The 23,980-nt window shown below is 40.9% G+C and overlaps 2 protein-coding genes across 6 annotated transcripts in view; one reads left to right on the top strand and one right to left on the bottom strand.

The window, feature by feature from the left end:
- The first annotated feature begins 2,349 nt into the window (after positions 1 to 2,349).
- LOC117205321 (very-long-chain enoyl-CoA reductase) overlaps positions 2,350 to 23,980 on the top strand; it is a 146,831-nt gene continuing 125,200 nt past the window's right edge. Inside the window, exons 1-2 of the mRNA XM_033443610.1 lie at positions 2,350 to 2,484; positions 2,774 to 2,916. Coding sequence (XP_033299501.1) covers positions 2,471 to 2,484; positions 2,774 to 2,916 — 157 coding nt within the window. The 5' untranslated portion in view covers positions 2,350 to 2,470. The remainder of the gene's footprint in view (positions 2,485 to 2,773; positions 2,917 to 23,980) is intronic.
- Positions 5,459 to 23,980, bottom strand: part of LOC117205320 (facilitated trehalose transporter Tret1-2 homolog) — a 121,983-nt gene continuing 103,461 nt past the window's right edge. For 4 of the 5 annotated variants that reach the window (XM_033443605.1, XM_033443606.1, XM_033443604.1 and 1 more), the window contains 7 exons: positions 21,230 to 21,331; positions 14,207 to 14,340; positions 12,600 to 12,846; positions 11,693 to 11,977; positions 11,255 to 11,507; positions 10,762 to 11,102; positions 10,153 to 10,290 (listed from right to left, as the gene is read on the bottom strand). In XM_033443605.1, the coding sequence (XP_033299496.1) occupies positions 10,153 to 10,290; positions 10,762 to 11,102; positions 11,255 to 11,507; positions 11,693 to 11,977; positions 12,600 to 12,846; positions 14,207 to 14,340; positions 21,230 to 21,331 (1,500 nt within the window). Of the gene's footprint in view, positions 10,291 to 10,761; positions 11,103 to 11,254; positions 11,508 to 11,692; positions 11,978 to 12,599; positions 12,847 to 14,206; positions 14,341 to 21,229; positions 21,332 to 23,980 lie in introns of all 5 variants that reach the window. The other variant, XM_033443607.1, reaches the window with a different exon arrangement.

Raw genomic sequence — 23,980 nt, 5'->3', positions numbered from 1 at the left:
ATTAAGGTCAATTCCGGTCGCGCGGTTTTAATAAACGAGACCTTGTGCCGACACAGGTTTTAACGCACCCCAGAAACGCGCGCACTTAATCGGAATGACCTGTATTTCAACGTCGTTTCTTTCTATTGTCTCTTTCTCTCTTTCTCCCTTTGCATTTGTTCGAGCAGCACAGCTACGGTTTTTATTAAAGTCTCTTTCCGATTCGCGGGGATATAGCCGTGCCGTGTAAATAGCGTCGATAAGAGGCAGGCACTCGCGACGAGAACGCGAAGTAACCCTTTGCGTCTTCAAACGAGCGTATTCCGGCTCAGGGACGCATCATCGAGAAACGAGTACAACCGAGGAACGTTCAGCTCGCAAATTAATTATACTTTTGTAAGGAGTTCCTTTTTCTTTCTATGACAGTCGCTCGTTTGTAAATCGTGACACAATTCCTTCGTTGACGATTTACTAACTCGTTATGTTGCACCAAAACGAGAGGAATTTCGATAACACAGATCCCCCACCCTCCTATCCCATTTATTAACAAGTTTGAACCGTTGCCTCATCGATGATCGATATCGAACTTGGCGTTTCAGTCGCGTGCGTGACCGATATCGGACGGTTTAATTAAAAAATTTTGCAGAACGGACGATTTCAGCCGCGAGTGCTGCCAGCGATAATAAAAAGATGCATCCGACGTAAAATGCTTCATATAGGATATAGATTGCCTCGGTTTTTCGAAAATTAAAATGCTTTTTTTCGTAAATATCTATTTTCCAAACTGAAGCAACGTTTGATACAAACAATTCGTTCCATGTTGACATATTATTTTTCTATAAAGGTTATATATTCTGAACTGCCCTCTGTAGGTACGTAACTGACTGGTTTCTCGAATATCGATAACGTTCGATAATCGAAATAACGGAATAAGGAATAGAGTTTCCGGTTTTGAATGCGTATTGAAAATATATACCTTAACTACACGTATACACGTGTATTTTAGGTATGCGTGAAATCGAGATCTGTAGTAAGGAAGATTTGGCGCCAAAATTGTTAATGGCGACTTCATATACATTCTGCATGTACATATATATAACTAATGTCATATTCACGCAAGCTCTCAACTTTCAGAAAGAGAAACTTTAACAATTAATCGAACGAAGCTGTTTGTAATATTCATTTGGCGCCATAATATCATCCCAAGGGTTGGTTAAGCGCATACGAATCGCGTACGAATTGCATTGTATATCCGTTGTATTGATGTCACGTATTTTGAAATAAACCGCACGACCGATATGCATGCCCAAACATAGTAAAGAATCGGCAATCGTGTGCTACGTTGAATTATCCGATTCTTACATATACGGATATAGAGAACGAATTATTCTTACTTGGCTTTCAAATTGCCTTCCAGCACATCGGCGCCTCCGCCTTTCCTTGTGGTCGGGAAATTCTATCATGGAAACTTGCGATCATACGTGCGTGAAAACTTGTCACTTGCATTTCATTCCGCATTCGATACCGTCTACGTAGTAAGAATAAAACTACACCTTACTCGAGTTTTAACAGAAACATATCGCCATTTCGGAGTACTCTCGAATGTACTATATCGCCATCTCTCGTAGCGAGTGAAATTACAGTCGATAGATTGGCTATGATCGATACGGTTTCATTTTACGGTGCTTCTCCTGAGACGCCATTTTCCAAAAATTTGAATTTACAACACATTCGCGGGAGTATCGTGTTTGGTAACGGTTCGTGACTCGACAAAGTGGATGCTATTGAAATTGTAACAGAGCGTGACGACGGTGCTGAATTGAAATGTGTTGGCGCTTATGTTTGTAGTCGCAATTGGGTTCAAGTGGTAAAGGTAATTTAATGAAATACTTAATTCAAGAAATGTGAATACAGCTTCTTTTATACTTATGAAAAGTTCTCGAACATCTCATGTTGCTATATACGTATGTATACCTACATTATATGCTCTCCATATAATATTACCTGGTATTACATTTATTCCTTTTAAGCTAGACGAGAATATATATTTTTTATTATACGTACGTACATAACGTACACAACGGCATAATTATAAGTACATCTTGTACGTATTTTTAGAATATGGAGATTGTTAAATAATTTCGTTATTGATCAATTTCAGTATTTAAAGAAATGAAAATGGAAAATGAGAAAGATTCAATTCTTTAATTTTCAATGATATTCAATTCAAATATGAAAATTTGCAAATTGTAGTTCCTTATTCTTTAATCTGTATTGAATTGCGAGCGTTCGATGCATACCATATCTCAATATGTAGAATTTTATTTCTTCCCAGTTTAGAGGTCGCCATGTTCCATGCGCATGGCGCCATCTGCCATTCGTCGCGAATTATCGTCAAGAATTCATTCAAGTTGCGCGCGTTCTCTCCATTTGACAAGTGTTTCGTGTTGTGTAGCCCGGTGAATTCTAGCGTAGAACGATCCAAAAGAAAATGGGTGTTACTGTGTAAGTAAATTTACAACTAAAAATATTTCTCCTGTTTACCCTTATTTACAATTTGAACGATCGTGGACACTTAATTTTATATACTATACGTATTCGCTTTAACTTTTGACATTTAGAGGTTATGTCGAAATAGCACATGTTAGAATAGAACGAGCGTTCTAGAATGTTTTGTCTCAATTGTTATGATATTCTCTTAATATTGCGGTCGTCACAAGTATTTTTACTTCTCTAAATACAAAACTAACGCTCTTCAGTATCTCGTTAGTAACCGGCGTTTTGTATTTATCAGTTTGCAGCAATATCCGATGACAGAAAACAAAACCGGACCGCAAACGATCGAGTTTCTGACAAAACGAGTCGTCGCTCTTGGTGCAGTGCAAACCGGCCAATTTTTAGTGGACTGTGAGACGTACGTTTCGGTGCCGCAGTTGGGTGAGTGTTTTCACATTTTGAAATTGAATTTTCGTCATGTTAGTTGCTCAAATGCAGCGTAGTACGTCGTCTTGAGCACAGATGGCTATAATTGTACGTCTGCAGAAGAAGCTTCACAAAATGAACAAAATTTATCATCTTTTATTGTGATATATTGCGATATACATATAGGCAAAGTAATAAGGGCAAAAAGATCATATCTCTTAATCTGTGAAAGTATTATATGTCTATGAAGATATAGGATCGTTTAGTATACTACATGTAGGAAATGTTGGTAAGAAGAGAATAAGAAAAACGATCGTTTGACGATTATATCTGCTTTTTCTTTTGGCATTTTATGTAGGTGTATATGGATTTCTATACAAACACGCAAGTAGTTGGTTCCGCCGAAGGTCATTTAGCGCTTGGATCATCCGTTATTTCTAGAGAGGTACAAATGCAGACGCTAACGAATTACGATTTTTAAGTACATACTCATTCGTAGCTCAAATACAAGATATACTCGTTCGATACGTGCACGTCTCTTTGAATGCAAATTCTCATACCACCGTGTCGGCAGGATTGTTTTGTGCTATTATTCGTATCTCTTCGATCGACTTTGCCCCGTTCAAGAAATATCCACAGATAACGTGTGATTACTTCTGTCTATTTTTAGAATCGTTCTCGTAACTAAATTAGCCTAATTATATGTATGTATGATGTAATCAAAGGAATCCGTAATAGAAATGTGATAAGCATAAGTCGAAGTTCAATCGAAGAACCACGAACTCTTACAGCAGCGTATTTTATATTACAGTTTGCGTATCGTGTTCGATCGTGGATCGCGATCTTTTTTACGGTGGTCGTAATGCGAATTAATCGTCCCGCTTTGATTCGAATTCCGCGCATCACTGATCGATAGTAAAGATGATGCGCGAACATATAAACGCGTTTCTTAATTCGCGAAGGTACAAACGAGCTACGTCTAAGCGTCATTACAAAAATATTAAATCTAGCAAGCGAAGCTAGGCGCGGACCTTCCAGGCTAGGTCAGGTATATGTTTATATATATATGTCGGAAATGGAAGGATATCGGGGTTTCCCTTTTGGAATGTTGGGAAAAACCCCAATACCCTAGTCCAGATTTTTACTATAGCTACACTTAAGTAATAAAACTAAGAAATAGTTTTAGTGTTCTAATTCAATTTTATGACGATGGGCTTGGGCTCGAAGTGATATAACGGATCACTGGACGTAACCATGGTCAACGGGATGACGAATGCGATGTGATACACGTCTGACTCAATGTATAAGTCAAACTTATCTGACTGAACTGATCCGCAGTCCAAGTGGAACTGCCGTTATATATTCTTCTCCCCACCTCTCAGGTCAATCTTTGTTTTTAAGGAGAGCTATATAATTATTCCATCCTCTGTTTGGTACACGTCCCTCCCTTGACCGTCCAGTGACCCGTTATGTCACTTCGAGCCCAAGCCCATCGTCATAAAATTGAATCAGAACATTAAAACTATTTTTTAGTTTCAACATTCGAAAAGGGAAACCCCGATGTCCTTCCATCTCCGACATATATTATATATATATTATATATAATATACATACATGTAAGTTCATATTACTCTATATATATCCTTAATGTATGCAGCTTTTGAAAAATACGTTCTGTCGGAATATTCTCTTCCCTGATTAGCTTTATCTACATACAAACGTTCGAACATCCCATTCGGTGACGGCCAGCGCTTCCTTCGAATGTCCTTTCTTCTTTTATTGTCGATAACTTGTAAATAGTTCGCGTTTAATTTATTGTCGATATATAGAAGACGTAATTATGTATAATGTATATAGAGGCTACTTAACAGACCGTGACGTTCTCAATGCCCGGATGCACTACCACTTTTGCTTTGCAAATTTTTCATTCTTTAACATATTCCATTAATGTTTCTATTTCTTTTCTCATTTCATAATAACAGACTTTCCAAACTTCAGCAACTTGTATTATCCTTATATCAATTTCAATGCACACATTTACAAGCAACTTTCATTGTCCTTGTTCTGATACATGTATATACAGCGTACACGCACATACACACTCACGCACGATATACGCACACAAATATGTATACGAACGCGTGTTTGATGCGGGCCACAGAATTTTTCGAAATAAATATTTTTATCCGAGCCGTGATGAAAAAGATAATTCGATCGGCCATTTCACCAACTCCATCGATGCGTTAATAAATTTTTTGATTGCACTTTGCTCAATGTGTACCGTAAACCCAATGTTTCTCCTTGCATTTTTGCCTTTCTCGCGTTTTTTCTTTTTTTGTTTTGTTTAATGAACAAATCATTTCCGCTAAATGTCAGTATCACACCACGGCCTGCGTCATCAAACTCACGGTCAAGTAATAATTGCATAGCTACGCGTGCATTATGTAATACGAATTCTAATCTGACTTTCCACTCGCTGTTTACTACGTCTACGGATTACGATAATACCTTCAATTCACGAAAGTGCACAGTGCAGATTTTTATTTTTTACTCTTTTTTTTTTTTTTCTTGTTTCCTTTACGTTATTTCGCTCGCTGCGTGTCTGTGTATATTATTTTACTTAGCTATTAACTAGCCGAAAGAGAGGTGTTCCGATTAATTAGGAAAGATGTGAGGGTGTTTATCGCTACTACTTGTACAGTTGTTCCGGAGAATTTATACCTCTACACCTATTCAGCCCTTCTAGACCATATTCTTAAAACATTTATATACTTATCGTTCGGCGCAGTACACTAAGGAAAAAGGAGATAGTCTCACGATGGTCGAAGAATTATTCTGTACAATTTATAATGTGTATATATTTATATATTCATATATAGAATCCCGGAGTATCTTTTCTTTTTTTTTTCTTTTTGATTTATTTTTATTCTTATTCTATGTGCACCCGTTTCACGAGTATTGCACCTGCGTTAACTTAATTGTAAAGTTTCATTTATTCAATACTGCGTCCAAGCCCTTGAGCATTATAAGGTTCATTTAGATGGTAGGTTTGAGATTCGAAGATGCTGCGCTCTCGTTTCTATTTGTAGACAGTGACACGCGTCTGGAAAATTTGATGAAACTCTACGTTAACTTTTGAAGAAATTTATTTTCATTGTTAGTATGCTCGGTATCTAACGGAAAGGTGGCAAATGGAAGTAATTGGAGTTACGTTTAAAGCGAAAGGGAGAGACATCGATCACCGTCCACAAAAGTAACCGATCCGTTTTTTCCTTCCCTCTTTCCTCTGAACATTTTAAGTACAAGTTTCCCTATTTCTATTGTACGTCGGAGGACCCAGCACTCTTCGTTAGAATATTGGATATGGCAGGGATATGACTCACGGGGTTATAAACGATTACAGATATAAGAAATCCTGCCGATAGACTACACGGAAAAAAATATCGTTTGACTCTATTATTTTATTACCAATGAATGAAGCATCTGTTTAAATGAAATTCGTAATTAATTTGATGAAAACTAGATGCTCCTGATATGTCGATATCGATTTAATATCCCTGATATCGGGCGCTTAATTAATTGGAATTCGTTAAATCTATGATTAAACAGCGACATTTTTTAGAAAAATATCAGAACGACTGAACGTAAACTCTTAACGAATGGAACTTCTTCGTTCTATAGATACATGGAATCTCTTCTTTTCTCACGTGAAACGATAATAACTCGTGATGAATATTTTCATCCGTGAAGACCAGGCGTTCGATCACAGAGTGCAGAAATCATTTCTGCAAAGTCGACGCTGACGAGTTCTACAAACTATATAAAAATACAAAATACAAATGCCGTTTTCTCGAATACCTTCCCTCAAAAGACTCCTCTCTCGGGTTCCAGATTCGACGATATCATTGCACGAATCTTACCCTATACACCAAACGCTTATCTCATCGAAAATTGTAGAAAAATTCATCATCGATCACAGTCGTATCCTCGATCGAACTCGCATACTATGTTCAAAAGAGTCACGACTGTCATCCACGTTACAATAGGACAAGCTTTTCAAGTTTCCATCTACGCACGCGTGTCTCGTGAGTTTGGCAATGGTTAGTTACAGTATTGTCGCAAAAATGTTGTTCACCACGTCCGAATAGTTGTACGATCGGTATTACATAAGTGTTCGTACTGGTAATATGTATATAATGTACAATAATAGTCGATTTATACAATAGGTACTTAAGTATGAAAGATAGTACGCGTAATATGTATAATATATCTACAGTTAATAATATTGTCATCATTAAGTCAATAGTGGCCATTGTTAGAAACGTGGAACGAGCCTCCCTCCTCCGTGTGTTTATACTTATAGCCGCGACAAGTAAAATATTCTCTGTTCTGTCGTGTCTAAGTTATTTTCTCTCTCTTCTACATTCTTTCCTCGGCGATAGAGTTTACGTCACGATTTACGTTCACGGTGTATATAATACACCGTATATCACGGTCGTGCGAATAGCGTTAAATTGGCGGAAAAGCAAGGAACACTTCCTCGGCCACGCTCAGTCGATCACATCATCTGGTTACGTTCCAGTCGTTTCGTTTCATACGATCGTCGTATTGAATAAAAAATACATATATCCTTCGTTCGTTGGTGCACGTTCATCACGTGGAGTAGAAATTTCCATTATTTTCCCATCGATTTAACAGGAACGCGTGTATCGTATTTCAATGGAGAAACAACTTGTTCCACGTTCTCCTTGGCGTTCTTACTTGGCCAACGAAACTGCTAAAACCACTAGGTTTGAACATCAGTCAGTCATACGCGCTTTCGAAACAACAAGAACTTGCTTTCTGGAAGAAAAGTGGAATTTTCCGTTTGTTATACTATCACGTTCTATTTAGTTAATTAGCTTTTCACGTGTTAGCCACGATTCGAAACTCGAAGACGTAAGTTGAAAATATCACGGTGAATCTTGAAGTGTTTAGAGAAACGTCGACGACAATCGACGGACCAGTCTATCGATTCTATTCTAAACAATTTATATTAATATATATATATATATATATATATGTATATATATACGACTATTATTTTTTCCTGCTTGTTTCTTCTTTTGTTTATATATATTTATACATGTACGTACGTATTCTGCGTTATTATCTGTACGTCTATATTTGCGTGCTCTCAGAAAAGGCACGTTGCACGGAAGAGCGTTCTTTATCTTTTTTTTCTTTTTTCTTTTGTTTTTTTTTTGTATTGTTTCGACGAGATCCATCTTTCTTTTCGGATGCGTGTAATCCGCAAGTATTCGTTCTACGTAGTTTCGATAGTTACGGAAAATAACGTATGCTAATTTAATGCGCTTCTTGGTCAAAATATCGTTCAACGTTTCACAAGGCAAATCACGAAGATGGTTATCTAATACGAATTTATGTAATTCAGTCGTGTCGTTTGAAAACAGATCTTATTCCTTCATTTAACGATTTATAATATCGAAAGTGAGCATAAAACTGGTCAGAGAGAGGAGAAATTAACATTCGAACGTCTCGCTGCGTTCTTCAATTTCTAACAAGTTACCCGCTATTAATCGTTAACCTCTATTCTACGTTCATATAAATTGTACCTTTTTTGATTACTCGATACAAGTCTTTTAGAATGTTTTACACGTCAAGTATTCGAAGATGATTAGAAAGGGAGACTCGACGCGTTCGTTTGATCGAATGTACGCGTTTCTGACCAATCTTATACGCTAGCTGATGAATCATGAAATACGTTCATATTCATTTCTATCGTCTCGTCAACTGAAAAAAGCTCGTATCAAATCGATCAAGGAACTCAATAATCTAACGTCATTGCTAATGAGATCTTGCTGTGGTAAAAATCAAGTCGTTTCAATACCCTTCGATGTAGCAAATAAACAATTATCTCTGTCACCAGAGACTCTCGGTGGTTCGTCGTGGAAAGAAAATCTTCTAATACTTAAATATATTCTAAACGTCGCGAAAACATCACGATTCCAATTCGCGTCAATCGAAAGTTTAATCGGAAAAATACATCGGAAGAACGAGCGTCGTGAAAATCAGGTCACCAAGCTTCCTCGTTCTCAACGAATCATTAAGCATATCGGGTAGACGATGATCCATCGACGAAGAACGTTTTGATCGACTATTATCGTCAACCCTATTGCGTTTCTTCGTGCATCACAAGTAGCACGTTTTGTAATAAATGAAAGCAACCGTGTCCTTGCCGAATGTCCTGCATTCTCTCTCGTAGTGTACCTGGCCGGGCTCGTACTTGCCACCCTGCGGATATCTGTTCAGCCTGGACAAACTTCTGTAGAGTCTCAAATAATCATCTTCGAGTTGGTCCTCCCGATATCTTCGACGTCTGTAACCATCGTCCAGCAGCCTGTCGTTTCTCCATTCCCTGTTCGACGATAGAAGAGACGAATCGCCTGAATCTCGTATTCTATCGTCCAGCTCGAGGTCCGAGAGGTCCTGCAAGCTTCTCGGGTAGCTACGCCGCGATTCGAGGGAATTGGCCGGCTGATCTCTGAAATTGATGGTTCTACTTCGTCTGGGCAAAGTCGAGCTGTAAAGCCTCTCGCCCCTTCCGTGACTAATGCCGTTCCTCAGGATCGGCTTAGACCCGTTTAAATCACTCGAGACGTCCCTCCAGCTGTTGTCCTCGTACGCAGCCGTGTAATCGCGATGCCTAACTCGTCGAGGCTGCATCTCCATGTCGCGATTTACGTAATTCGAATCGATGCTTCTTTCTTCTGGATACGTATCCTTTGGATATACGTCCTTTGGGTAGGCACATCTATCTCGGCGATTTCGTCCGTTCCGACCATAACGATGCTGATTCTCCTCGAGTACTTCAGGTCGTTCGTTCAGCCGATCGGAGAATCGATAATCGTTTCGGATCACGTCTCCGTTGCTTCTATGAGTTGTGGTCGCGTTGCTGCGCGAACTTTCGTCGGTGGAACGACGCGCCGTGAAGAATCCACGGGACTGCATGAAACTCTCCACGTTTCTACCGATTCTGTTAGTTTTCTCGGCGAAGATGTTGCAATAATCGGATAATTTGCGATGATTACTCCTGTAGTTCGGTATGTGACAAGACGTCGTTGGAATATCCGTAGCTGGATTCGAATTATACAGCTCTCTCGGATCGTGTTGATTCGGATAAGCTCCTCCTGGTAGGGGTTTGTTGGATTTCTCCAGGTTCGACAAACCCCCCGTTAACGAGGCCTTATACTACCGTGCCTGTGCGTAGTCTGGATTCATCTCGTCCAGTTGTTTCCCTTTGGTCTCGGGCACGCAGCATACTACGAAACATAGTCCGCATACCGCGACTGCTGCGTAGAACCAGAATGCTCCGTGTAGACCAAACGTCTGTAACGTGATTTGGAAATATTTAACGTCGTGTCACATATGAAATGCCGTGATACGGTATATGAATAATATTATCTAATCTCGTAAGATTCTAATCCGCAAGACGACGCACAGACCCATTTCACGATATCAGTTTCAAGAATTACGCAATGAGAATAACGACAATCGGTTAAAGAAGCGTAATCTCCGTTAGTTAGCTAGTTTTAGTTAGTTAGTTAATCAGGCAATAAACTACTGCATTAATGATATTTTAGTACCATACACTCATTTGGATACTATGGCGGATAAGTACCGAGGTATTTCAATTACGCACCGAAGCATGATCAGATACTGCGCTCGATTGTAGTTTATCGATCGAGCTTCTAATTAAATACCATATAGCTGGAATACCCAGACACTCGATATGCGTTAACCCGAAAGCGGTTGACGTTCTGCGCGACGTTGCGATCATACGTGATTAGGGCGTCTCACCTGCTGAAAATCCATGAAGAGCTTAATGCCGACGAACGCGCAGAAGTAGTTGAAGCTCATGCTGATGCTGGAGCCGAGGCCACGATACTGCAGGGGAAAGAGCTCGCCAATCAATAACCACGAAATTGGCGATATGCCCAAAGCTAGAGCGGTCGTGAAGACGAGCACGCAGAGCAACGGTATCCAGTCGTGCTGACCGACCACCGCCGTGTCCGGATAGCCCAGATTTTGCGTCTGCGACATGTAATAGGCATAACTGCCGAAACCTGCTAACGCCAACGACATGAACACGGTACTGGCAATCAGCAGCGGTAGCCTACCCACGATGTCGATCAGGAATCCTGTAAAACGCAACAAAACGATGAACGAAACGTTAGGAAGTCGATGGATTTCGTTGTGCGCGTGAGAAATGGAATTTCTCTCGAATATTTTCTTTTATTCTCGTCGTTTGACGAATGCGTACAACGACAACCAGAGGCTCGGGCTACCGTACCTGATAACATAGAAGCCAATAATTGCACAAAGCCAATTGCAATGGTCGCGCCGTGAGGATTCATGCCGCCCAGAGTCTGACGGAATATAATGACCGCGTAATAATTGAACGCGTTCGCTCCAGAAAATCGCTGGAAGAACATTAACCCGCACGTGATGGCGATTGGCTTGTACAGCTCAGGTGTGAACATGCTGTTCTTGAGCGTCTGCTCGTACTGCTTCGCTCGTGACGCCAGGATATTCGTTTTGATCACCTGCAACAATCGGATAATCGAAGTTTGTAGTACCGTGATGAATCGCTTGAAAATAGAGAAGCTACACGAGCGAAGTTCCGTTGAATCGTCGTCTGATTACGATGTAATACAATTTGCTGTACGACGAGAAGGAATGCCGATCGCATAAAAGAGGTATTCATAAGGCGAAGTATCTTTGAAATTACCTGCAGTTCGTGACGTATGTCGACCTGATCACCGCGCAGCCATTGCAAGCTCTTGGCAGCTTCGTCGTCTTTGCCATTCAGAACGAGGTACGATGGCGTCTCGGGTATAAAGAAAGTACCTAGAAAGAGCATCGACGGCGCTATGGCTACCAGCAGTGCGCTCTGTCGCCAGTTCAGGTACGTGCCTGCGATGTACGACAATAACACGCCAACGTTACCGACCACTTTCAGCATCGCCGATAGACAGCCCCTGATTCCCGGCATCGAGATTTCTGATATGTATACCTGAACGAAACGATTATTTGTTAGTAGAGGCCTCGTTTGCAATAATAAACCATAAACGGAGGAGTAAAACCGGCGAAGAATATGTAAGTACCAGAAGAGAATATTTTTAACGAAAAGAAAGGAAACGTAATTATTTCTGTTAATAATTACTTATTCAATCTCTGTACATCGAACAGGTTAACAGATTTAGAAAAGCTAAATAAATATCGTAAAACATGTCTAATTGGCACTTACGATTATAGTTCTATGTTATACTAGCGCTAACAGATAAATTATAGTCTAACATCATTTATACGATCTCCGTTTATTGGGACGAGACTTTAGTGTCCCATTAAATGAACTCCTGCCGATTATATCCACTTGTTCGAACGCAAACTCGTATTATATGGAGGGAAAGTCACAGATAATGGGGAAATTCAGTGAACTTTTACCACGCGTATGGACTCTAATAATTATACAAATTGTTTGTCTTCTTATATCGAATTTTTATACGCCAAGTTACAAGCACCACGTGAATTAGCTCCGTAAATTCAAAGATACAGAAAATTAAATGACACACTGTGTTTTAAATGTTACTTATTTCTAGTCTTGGTATCGTATAGAAAGATAAAAGACGCTATACCTGAGCTACCATAACGATCATGCAGCAGCAAAGGCCTCCGATGAAGCTCGTGACGTATACCAATTCCAAGCAGGGTGCGATGCCCGTAAGGACCCATACGGCGGCCAGAGGCAAAGACGTGACACGGAGCGCCAATCTACGACCCCTCCTCATTATCCAATCGCCGATCATAGCACCGAACCATGCGCCCAGCATCGACAACGACGCTACCCACGAGGCTTCTTGTTGCGTCACCGAGAAAGCCGACCTGCGACAAATGGCAATACGGTTACAGATGACAGGAACTAACGTTATGCGAGGACCTAATCGTTCCCTAATACCAGGCCGCCTACTCTGGCCCTCTTCTCTCTCTCTCTCTCTCTCTCTCTCTCTCTGTCTCTCTCTCTCCTTCTGTCGTGTGGTTTTGATTAAGTCGCTGAACACGATCGATCGTTAGATCGGTCCTTGTAACGCATCGATCTTCGTAACCGGTTCAAGGATAGCTAACCAGTTGATGTGCTCTATTCCGACCAATATGTTGCCTTATTCGTCGATTAATTCGAGCCAATTATGCATCGTTTATGCGTTATAACCTATTTTATATGGTAAAAGAAAACCGTGAAAGGTTGTTAACTGAAGGAGTTGATATAATACGATAATGATGATGAGTTATCATTTTTGGAGCAGAGATCTGTGTATCGTGGTTGAATGTCATCTTAGACTCGGTGCAAATTAGTCGTGCAAATATTTTAAAATGTCTTAGATTGTCCGAAAAGTGTCTTTCTTTTACAGACACGTCTTTTACAACGACGCATCTTTGTACAAACATGAAACCTAATCCGTCAAACGTTATGATCTTTATTTTGATAGAACAAAGTGGATCATACGTAATTTGATAAAATAATATAAAACGGAAAATGTGCATCCATTATTTCCTTATAAAGAAACTTTTCGGACAACCTAATACTTAAAGATTTCTCGCATATATTCGCTGAATCTATATCTCAATTACAGTGACGAATGAAGCGTGTGACAACCGAAATGCATATACCGATAAGAAGCCATATATTTGTTCGCCCTGACATTTTCATTATAGCTTTATAATCGATTTTGTAGCGTTTAGTTGCGATTAAAAACACAAATCGTTCGTCGTAAATTTCGTGGTTACGTAAAGAATGTAAACAGTCGAATAATATTGAAGGCATATAGCTAATGAACACAGTATTCTCGCCACTTTATGTGGCGTGCTTCGTTTATAATGCAACGTGATAAAACCGAGCACTATCGCGGGGAAAGTGTGCGACAGCCAGCTCGAAACGGAACAGAGTGACGTTAATGCATTTGTTAAGTGAATTATCTAAGACCCAAGATATTCGCCCGCGCTTTATTACGACCCGGCGAAGTATCTCGTCGGGTTTATTTAATTTGCTTATCTACCGACCGACGCTAATCGTTACCGGACACGACACATCTAACTCACAATTACTTATGAAGTTTCACTTTTCCTGTTTGCACATTAACGCCCGTGTTACGCTGCTCTACGTCTACGTCGTTTCTTAACGCAACTTACACGCTGCTCGCTATGATCTAAATCGCGTAGAACTTTTGCGCGTGAAAAGATTACTTACCCAGTGTCGTTGTTTGATGTTTGATAAAGGTGAGGTGGTTGGTTGTCTAGAATGGAGTCCAAGGCTGGTGAGGTGTAACCCTTTGCCAGGCCTGAGGACAGTGTTCCCATAGACAGCGCTAGGGTGGCCAACACCTACGAAGATATGCAAATTTGTTATGTTAATTCTTCGCCTGCCAAATCGCTTTAAAGTGTCTGTCGTTTTGAGATTACGCGTGAAATAGGAACTGCTGTGTTTTAGGTATTCAACGGTTTAGGTTTTCAGTTTTATAATCTTTACTATCTTTGATATATCTCGTAAACTGTGGTAAGTGTGTAAACATTATTTGTTTCTGGTGGTAGAGTGTATAAAATATATTAGATCAATTTAGTTCAAATTGGAAATACAGAAGAACAAAAAACAGTTCGAATAAAATAGAATCTATAACAGAATTTCTTTTCCATAGACATTACTCCCTAATAGAACCCATAGAAAATATCGTAGGTTACCATAAACAAAGTCATTCCTAATATTCTTCATCTGTTTACTAAACTTTTCATTCTCTCTCGTTCTGTCCACGTCTATTAATAACAAGAACGTCACTTGCCCCGAACCAAAAAGATCCAGTAGGTACGTAGGCAAAAATTGTAAAAAAATCTCAGCGCTAGAAATTAATCAAGACACAAATTTCAATAAAAAAAAAAACACGACAAATCATAGGTCGAAAAGTACTTGTGCGGATTTATCAGGAATTTAGGAATCCGGAAGGATTTATCAGGTCTATGAAGATCGTAAGTTTCGTAAGTTAAGGGTAGTCGGAGGGTTGCGAATTCCTTCATTGGCAAATATAGCAATGCCAGCGATGTATATCGCGGAGGCTGCATATCGCAGGTTGCAATCGTCGGACAAATTGTTGGCCGCAAACTGAAAGCAGATCTCTACCCTCGCAAGGAATACTGAACATTTCGCATTGGGCCAGGCTCGTGCACACGCATCCTCGGCAACGATCGAGCCGAGCGCGTGACAATGCTCGAGAACGCTCGAGTTCCTCGTGTGTAGAAACCACCGATTTTATGGTGCAGGGAGCCGAAATTACGGCGCGATGGAATCTCGCGCGGAGGAATGCGAAACGTTGTTGCAACCAATCTCTCTATCTCTCTCACTCGCTCGCTCATTCACTCGTTCACTCATTCTCTTTCTCATGAATCCTCGAGCCTTTGCGATGAAAGGCTAGCGTTCGCGCATTTCGATAAACCTCAGAGAACAGATTTCCTCTGCTGGCCGATCTCGTTTCCGCGTGGAAATGGATCGTAAAATCGTTGAAAAAGCAAACCTGCGTGGTTGTTGATTAATCGCAGTAGTCTAGTTACTTAGGAACGATGGATTTGCGACACGGTCGTTTATAAACGTTGCAAATTATTCATCCCATGTGTGCACAGATCTAAGCGCCACGACCGCTTTTCACAATATCTCTTCCTCGGTTGCGTCACCGCGCGTGCCTCGTTTGTGTTACTGCAAAGTAAAATACACAAACATGGTGGCAGTAAAATACACTCGCGGATAGCCACTGCTCGCGCTGCAGCTTCTGCAACCATTAAGTTCTTGAAACTTCCGGGATTCTCCAGCTTTGCTGCCCTTCATACCTACGTCTGGAATACCGAAAATCCTCGATATCCAAGAGGACTCTGCACGTAGACTTCTATAGAATTCTCAGTTATATACATAATACGTGTGTCTAGTGTTTAGCATCGTCAATTCGATCTCCAAAGTCGTAATTTCTGTTTCCTTTTCCTTACTTTTCAGCGTGTATAGTTAGACAGTGTTTATACTAGAACAGCTACTGTAGCGTAATATACATTCGCACCTTTGATTTTACGATTTGTTGAATGACAACAGAAACCCACTCGACCGTGTAAATCATTCTCGTGCTATTCGAATCTGTACTTTTTACGCGGGAAATCCAATTTTATTGGCAGTATCTGTTCCGGCAAGTGTCGATCTGCTAGATAGTGTAGAACTACTTATTCGTGTGAATAAGAAATAGAGATGACATCAACCGCTCGAGCCAGACAGCATGTGAAAAATATTCGTGTCGAGGTATTCGATATTCTTTTCCGAGCGAATTTTTCCGCTCTTATGTCGGTCAGCTCACCGAGAATATAATTATTTATGAGCTATAATTGTAGGTAATGCAGGGTGTGCCTGCAATTATTGTGCAATTTCGTGATCTCGACGAGGTTGCTTCGCGTAAAATAAATTGCCACGTTTAAAGATCGCGAGATAAATGCATTAATTCATCGTGAAAGAGGGCAAAATTGTCCGCTTATTGAATTATGGCCAGCAGATAATTCAATTGCCGCGTAATGCAGTATTGATCGGTGGCTGTCAAAAATAATGATCGCTGCCCCATTCGATTCTCATCTCCGATTGCGGATAGAGACATCCGCTCTTAATTAGTCGTTCAGTTAGTTCCTATGCTTTCAAATAATACATCATTTTCTTGCGTAATTCGGTCATAAATTTGAAATAATTAAAATAAACTAGACTTAACACTAAATGAAATACTCTTGTACACTGTTCCTCGGTTGTTGTCTCTGTTAACTTATCGACTACCTTTAACGAACTTTTCTAAGGTGACACTAATATCAGGAAAGTAAGAAAAAGATTTGAAACTCTCGCAAATCTCTAAAATTTTAATCCGCCACTTCCTCTTGCGATAAATCTCCCGAACAAAATAACGAACACGTCGGAAGCAACCGGAAGGGGTGGCGGAAAAATTGCAAATGCGATGGTCGCGAACGAGTTCACCGTAACGCGGTGTCGCGGTACAGCTTTGCCGCTGAATCCGTAAAGCCGTGTCACTCGCACCTGTTCTAAAATCCTGTCGATATTTTATATTAAACTCTAGCGAGCACACACGTGTCGCCTGTTGTGTTTCATCCACACACACACACACACACACACTTGTGTTTCGTCGCTATTTGGACGTTGAATCTCTGTTACAGTTCGCAGCATTACTTAGGAATTTTCTATCGCGTGTATTTTGTTCGTGAACACGTCCAAAAATCACACGCACACTGCGTGTTTCATTGCTGGTCCGACATTAAAATTTTGTTCTACTGTGGAAAAGAAATTTTGCGTCGCGTGTCTGGCATCCACGAAAATATCCAAAAATCACACGCGCACGGTATACGTCATCGTAGTTTCAATGAATTTCACTGAGATTGTTATAGTTCGCAGCGTCGCTTAAAAGGAATTTTAAAAGACACGCGTCCTATGCCGATCCCACATAAATTTGCATAAACTTTCGATATTCCGCCGGCGTATTAGAGGCTATTAAACGCGACACAGCGATAACCTTTCCGCCAGAGACGTCGATATGCTGGCTCTGCGAACAATGATGCGTGGGTCGCGAACCGCTTTTCAAAGCTTTTTATTGCAGCGACATGGATCGTGCGAAAATCGTGCAGCTACTTAAATACGATCTTGATTAAACGACCAATCATTCTGGCGTGAGTCACTGCACTCGCGGAGTCTCGCTGGTCGATATTTCCGATACCCGTTATCAGTCGGGATCCGAGCTTTGGCTAGAGTTGCTGATCGAAAAATCGTAATTGATCGGGTTGATCTATAATTGAGTCAGTCAGAAGCTGTACCGGCCGGCATTATACATTGAGAAATAGAAGAAAATAATACGATACATATTATTGATATTTATCTTGGAATTTATCGTTATTCGCGCTACTTGCTTGCGAAAAATCGTGATCGATAATAATTTGGTTTTTCGGAAAGTTGAATATTAATAACGCAATAGTATTGTTAATAATGGGATTACGAGGCTAAAAGCGAGGCTGAGCAATTTTGGTTTCTCAAGGAATCAATTACCGATAAACTGTTCCTGTTTTATCGTTATTTCTCATATTAGCTTGATCTGCGTAATTATTTTGGGAATGCAACGATCGATAGCTGTATCGTTGCATGGCAATTGATACTTGTGACGTTAACTTGCAAAATTTTGAAAGTATGGAAAATCGTAAAGAATTATCTTTGGACATAATCGATCGCCTTCGTCCAGGCTGGAAATTGCCTGAAAGCAGTGACACGATGAACGCAGCGTGTCGAGCGGATCCCGGTAGTAGCCAGTTACTCTTGTCGACGCGTTAGTCTGGTGCAATTACTCGAATACGAAATCGGGCATCAGCATGAAGGAGAAGCAACGACGCTACGTGACTCACCAGCGGTTTACGACATTCGACAGTGCGATGCTGCTGTAAACCAGCCGGTGGCTCGCGTCGCTCTCCGCTAGTATCGCGTCCAGCTGGTGACCCAGCTTGGGCCCAGCGTTTAACCCTTTTGATGCTGACTTTCAATCTAACACGCTGACCATTTATAGTCACAGCGCGTTAAACTCATCTGTCAAACGTTCGTCTACGTACGTTGAAACGCCACTTGGGGGAAACGCGATCGAACAATCCGGATCGACATTAAACTGAAACTCGAAACCCCGAGTAACCGAATTATCCTATCTGTTAGGTTTGATAGGAGAGAAACAATATAGATCATGTTTGTTGTTACTAACTATAATATTGGATCTGGCAATTCCGTTATAACGTTGCATGTAGACTAATTTACATACGACCTCGTCGGCTTTATATGACGTACGTGGCGTGTGCAATGAGCAAGATGTCGTGAAATTAGAGCGAGACGTATTGTCGTTAATTGAGCAACTCGCGGTGAATGCGATATAAATGATAGAATCTTTGATTTGGCAAAATTCTGCATATACGTAGATTCTAATGATTTAATGTCGTGGTTGTGGACGCGTATGGTGTGTCATTTCGATTACACAAGTAACACTGCGAACGCTTGTACGACTCTCAACGAGAAAAATTTGTTGTAACAAACGTTGCTGAAACGAAGCACAAAAAAGAAATTTGTACGATTCCACACATTAAGATACATTGGATACTGCGTCCAGTAAAGTGAAAATTTGTAAAATAATTCTCTAGATAAATATGGATCTTGTCTTTGAAAAGATATGGTCAGTTTCTTATTTACTAATTACGAAAACTAATTTACGAGAAATAACGTAACGAGTTTATGAACCGAGCAATAGCATTGTGATTGTCAGCCAGTCGTACAATTATACGGGGCTCGTACGTTGATAATCGAATGAAAAGCTGCAAGATATAACGAAACGAGGTTCGCTTTCTACTCGAAATCCAATAACACGGATACCTAGTTACTATGCCGGATGCGATTATCCTCGCCGACTAATTGGTGTATAATGGACAGCGTCAAAGTTAGAAACAGCGTGAACGAATCCGGGTAATTTCAGTTCGGCCGTATCGTGGAAACAGGGGTTGAGCCACGAAGGGCCGGCTACGCGATTCCGTTTTGATGCACGACCTGCATTCGATAATCCCGAAATCTAATTCTCGTTCGCGTGCACAGCAAGGATGGTAAATGGATTTGTATCGCAGCGCGTACGTTCAGTTTGTTTTCGGTGTGCAAATATTGATGGCGCCGTTCGAACCACCAACGATAATAAAATGGCGTTATACCGAGCGCGAGCCTTTTATCGGCCGCAATATCAGGCCGACCGTTGATCGCGGCAAGATGCGGCCTAATGGAAATCGCTTTAGCACCGACCAACCGCTTCCATAATCTGGCCAATCGATTCCACGAATTCTCAACCACTTTCCCTTTCTTTTCTTTTTGATTCTACAGCCTGAATATAGTGGGATCGAAAAAGGGCAGAGGTAGTTCTATGTGAAAAAAGAAGTGAAAAGTTCGTAAAAGAAATCGTATATTGTGTACGCTATGTCATTATTCTCTGATATAATCGAGGGAAAATTCTTGATCGTGAACGAGAAAATCAGGCGAATCTCTTTAATGGTAGGATTAACTTAGGCGAATAAAGCGATCGACTGATCTTTGAAAAATTGACAGAGACTGGGAAACTCGTATCCCTAGGAAACTGTTGGAAAACAATTGAGAAATTGTCAACGTGGCAATCCGATACGAGTTTTCAAAGTAATTTGTCAAAAGATAGATACGAAGAGGATTGGAACGAAAATGGTAGCCTCTGCGGGATCTGTCGTGAGTCTCGTAAAGCTTTCGCGGTGACCGCGGTTAGTCGAAGTGAAATGCCCCGGTGCAAAAGCAACTTCGACCCGCCGTCGCAGCACCATTTCACGCTGAAAGTTCGGATGAACAGTCTCTGCTAGTGGTATGAATATCCCTGTTACGTGGGAGCTTCCTCCGTGCGTTTCTTCTGCTACGACGTTAAAAGCTCGTTTACGCGGCCCAAGGATGTGCCCCGAGTTAGGTCAGAGTTAACTAGGAGAGCCATTAGCTTAAAACTATTAGACGATGGTGCGCGGGCGAAGCAGGGGAAAAGAGGAAAGAAGGAGGGAAATAGAGCTTTGAAAGTCTTTAGAGTGGCGGTATTATGAAAATGGCTGGTCAGTCCGGGATAGCCAAGTGCACGTCATTGTATACAGGCGAGGAAGAAAAAGGAAAGAAGGTGGAAAGAGAGCTTCGGCCGAAACAGCCCGCTCGATATGCATTTTAAGCTCGGGACACTCGATTAAGCTAGCGGGTGTCTTTGGTATTTGCATATCAATATGGACCTATGCCAAGAAGGAGATGTTCGCTACGCTTACTGGATTTGGATTATTCGGCAACCGGAGTGCACGGCGAAATGGGTACGAGATAAAGTCCATCTTGATTGCTAATAATCGCGCTTGCACCAAATTTTGACTCGCTGTTTGCCAACTGTTCGTTTACTACTCTCACGCAAACTAGGTTGGAAACTATTTTTAAGAGTAGTAAATTTTATAAAATAGAATTTCTGATGCATTCGTGAGAGAATATGATCTACAGGGATTTATGGTTTTTACATTTCCTACAAACTCAGAGCTACTACACGAGAAAAAAGAAAAGCAGTTCGAGTGTATCCATTGAATCATTGCGTTCTGAACGAATAAACAATAAAATATAACAATTCGGATAAGCTGATAAGAAGAGAAGGATCGATACCTGCGACATGTGCTGCGGTCTGGTCGCCGTCGAAGTCATGTGTACCACAGAAGCTCTGGGCATTTTAAAACTGTTCTCGCCCTCGTCCGGCACAGTCGTTACCTGCAACATAAAAAAGATACCGATGATACAACCGATACGAAGCTTCCACGATGGTATTTCTTACGCAGCATCCTGCATCGAAACACTAAGCCAAAAAAGTTTCCTCCTTCGACCCTGTGTGTCCACTCGAGTCTTCCTCAAACGGACGCACTCTTATCGAGAGAATTTGATTTTCCACTTTCGACCAACTATAGATCTTACTCAACAGCCAGATTAGTCACGCGTTTCCCTGAATACCATTAGTCCAGCTCTATGTTATCTTCTGCCCTCTTCCAAAGAACGCGTCCACGTATCGTCTGGGTGTACATTGTTTTCGCTATTTGTACACAAATATTGACACGATATTCTATTGTCAAGCGAGATCCGTCGTTCTGAAGTCGCTCGTAAATTTCCATTTAGTTGGCGAGCCTATGCGAATAACCTTAGTAATCGAATGGCATTCGACGAGAAAAACGGCGACTTGAACTTTACGAGCTTCCAGAAACTACAAAGGGGAACGTTGAACGTGTTGCGAGTAACGCAACCAGCCCACGATAAGGCTTTCCGTGGCTACCATTGTCTAGGGGAGCCGGACAGATAATTGTCCTCGGGTTCTACGTCCAATTGTATCGCCTACGCGGTGTTCCTGGCCACGGAAAACGTGCAGAATCTTTTTTGCGTCTGGCAGGCCGTCAAGTTAGTCGGCCGAGGACCATGTTACGTCTAAATCCTCTGGCGGTGTCCACTCTTGGCCGCTCGAATGCGGATTGTTGCACGCCTGCCGGCCTGTTTATTTACATCCACCTGACCAGCAAATCGTAGTCGGGACTGGTCTGGTTTCGCGACTACGCGTGTCCACCGGTTGCTGTACGAGCTACGTTCAAATCCGTGACACCGGGGACGCGTGTGTTTTACACGATATTGGACGAGAATGGTAAGACCCCTGCTGCGATTCTTTGGCCTTCTTAGATATCGAATGAACGATGGTAACGGTTGTCCGACCTGTCCGTTCCATTCACGCCTTTCGTGATTTACTGCCAACTGGTTTCGTCGATCGACAAAATTTTGTAGCCGTTGTAAGCCAGTACCCGCATACTCGGCAAGCTACCGTAAAATTGTATACATAATGCTTTAGAATTCTGTTTTTCGCTGTAGGCTGTACATACAGCGATTGGTAAAAGCGTCCTGACAAACCAGATTTTCTTGTAAGCTAACGCGCGTATCTGTAAGACGTACGATTCTTTATCTAGATTTTTGTGAAGTACAATATTCGTCATTCGTTATCGCGAAGCAACCGTACGAAACAAACGATAAAGATAAATAATGAAAACTATAAAACGGACACAACGCTGAGAAACTTCTTCCTCGCTTATTTACCTTGCTTATTTATTTAATAACAAAGTGGCACGAAATGGATATAACTATTTCCAACCTTTGTTCTCGACTTATGCGAATTTTAAACTCGAAAGTTGTGTTTCACCTAAAAATTCCATAAAAAGAATCGTGATCCTCATCCCTTCCTTATTTTATTATTTATTTAAGTTTATTTAGTTAATAACAAAGTGTCCCAAAAGTTGTGTTTCACCTAAAAAATTCCATAAGGAAAATCATGTTTCTCATCCCTTTCTTATTTATTTAATAACAAAGTGTCTCGAAATGGATATCATAACTATTTCCAACCTTTGTTCTCGAGGTATGTGAATTTTAAACTCGAAAGTTGTGTTCCACCTACAAGATTCCATAAGAAGAATCATGTTCCTTATTCCTTCCTTATTTATTTAACAACAAAGTGTCTCGAAAGTTGTGTTTCACCTAAAAAATTCCATAGGGAAAATCATGTTCCTTATCCCTTCCTTATTTTATTATTACTTATTTATGTATTATTTATTTATGTTTATTTATTTAATAACAAAGTGTCTCGAAAGTTGTGTTTCACCTAAAAAATTTCATAAGGAAAATCATGTTCCTCATCCCTTTCTTATTTATTTAATAACAAAGTGTCTCGAAATGGATATCATAACTATTTCCAACCTTTGTTCCCGACGTATGTGGATTTTAAACTCGGAAGTTGTGTTTCAGCTAAAAATTTCCATAAGAAAAATCATGGTCCTTATCCCGATTGAAACAGAACAGCTGATCTGTAACGATACTTTTGTTCGCCACTGCACATGAATACGGTTGTTTCGCCACGTTCGCTTCTATCGATCTTCGTATGATTTATGTTAGAATGGTTCTCCAACTCGTGTATCGTTCCCTCCTTTAAACGCGTGGGCTCTGATAAGGAAATTTAGGAGGCGTGTACTCGCACGCCGACGGGAGTAGTACGTCTGCGATATTCCCTTTCCAGCTATCTCGCGTCTCTCGCGTCGCGAGAGGAACGCGCCGCGCCGCGCCGTCTTTTTATAACCGTTGTTTATTGCGATAGGTTCAAGTTCTTCGACTTCCCCCGAGATACTCGACGAGGTCGGATAATTATAGGCGAACGTTCAAGACGAGGCTAGATACCTCTTATAATTGAGATACCGCTAGAACTACGGATATTCCTTAGTCCTGCGCACAATGGACGGTTTAAATCACTCGCCCGTACTCTCTACCACCCACTCATGCCCACCTTCCTCCCAAGTTGAACACTTTCCGATGGTCTAACGATTCAGGCCTCCTTCACTCCCG

This window comes from Bombus bifarius, unplaced genomic scaffold (genome assembly GCF_011952205.1).
Source record: "Bombus bifarius isolate JDL3187 unplaced genomic scaffold, Bbif_JDL3187 scf7180000007990, whole genome shotgun sequence".
NCBI classification, from domain to species: domain Eukaryota; kingdom Metazoa; phylum Arthropoda; class Insecta; order Hymenoptera; family Apidae; genus Bombus; species Bombus bifarius.
The sequence above is the reverse complement of the archived record's forward strand: the minus strand, read 5'-3'. Positions and strand labels throughout refer to the sequence as shown.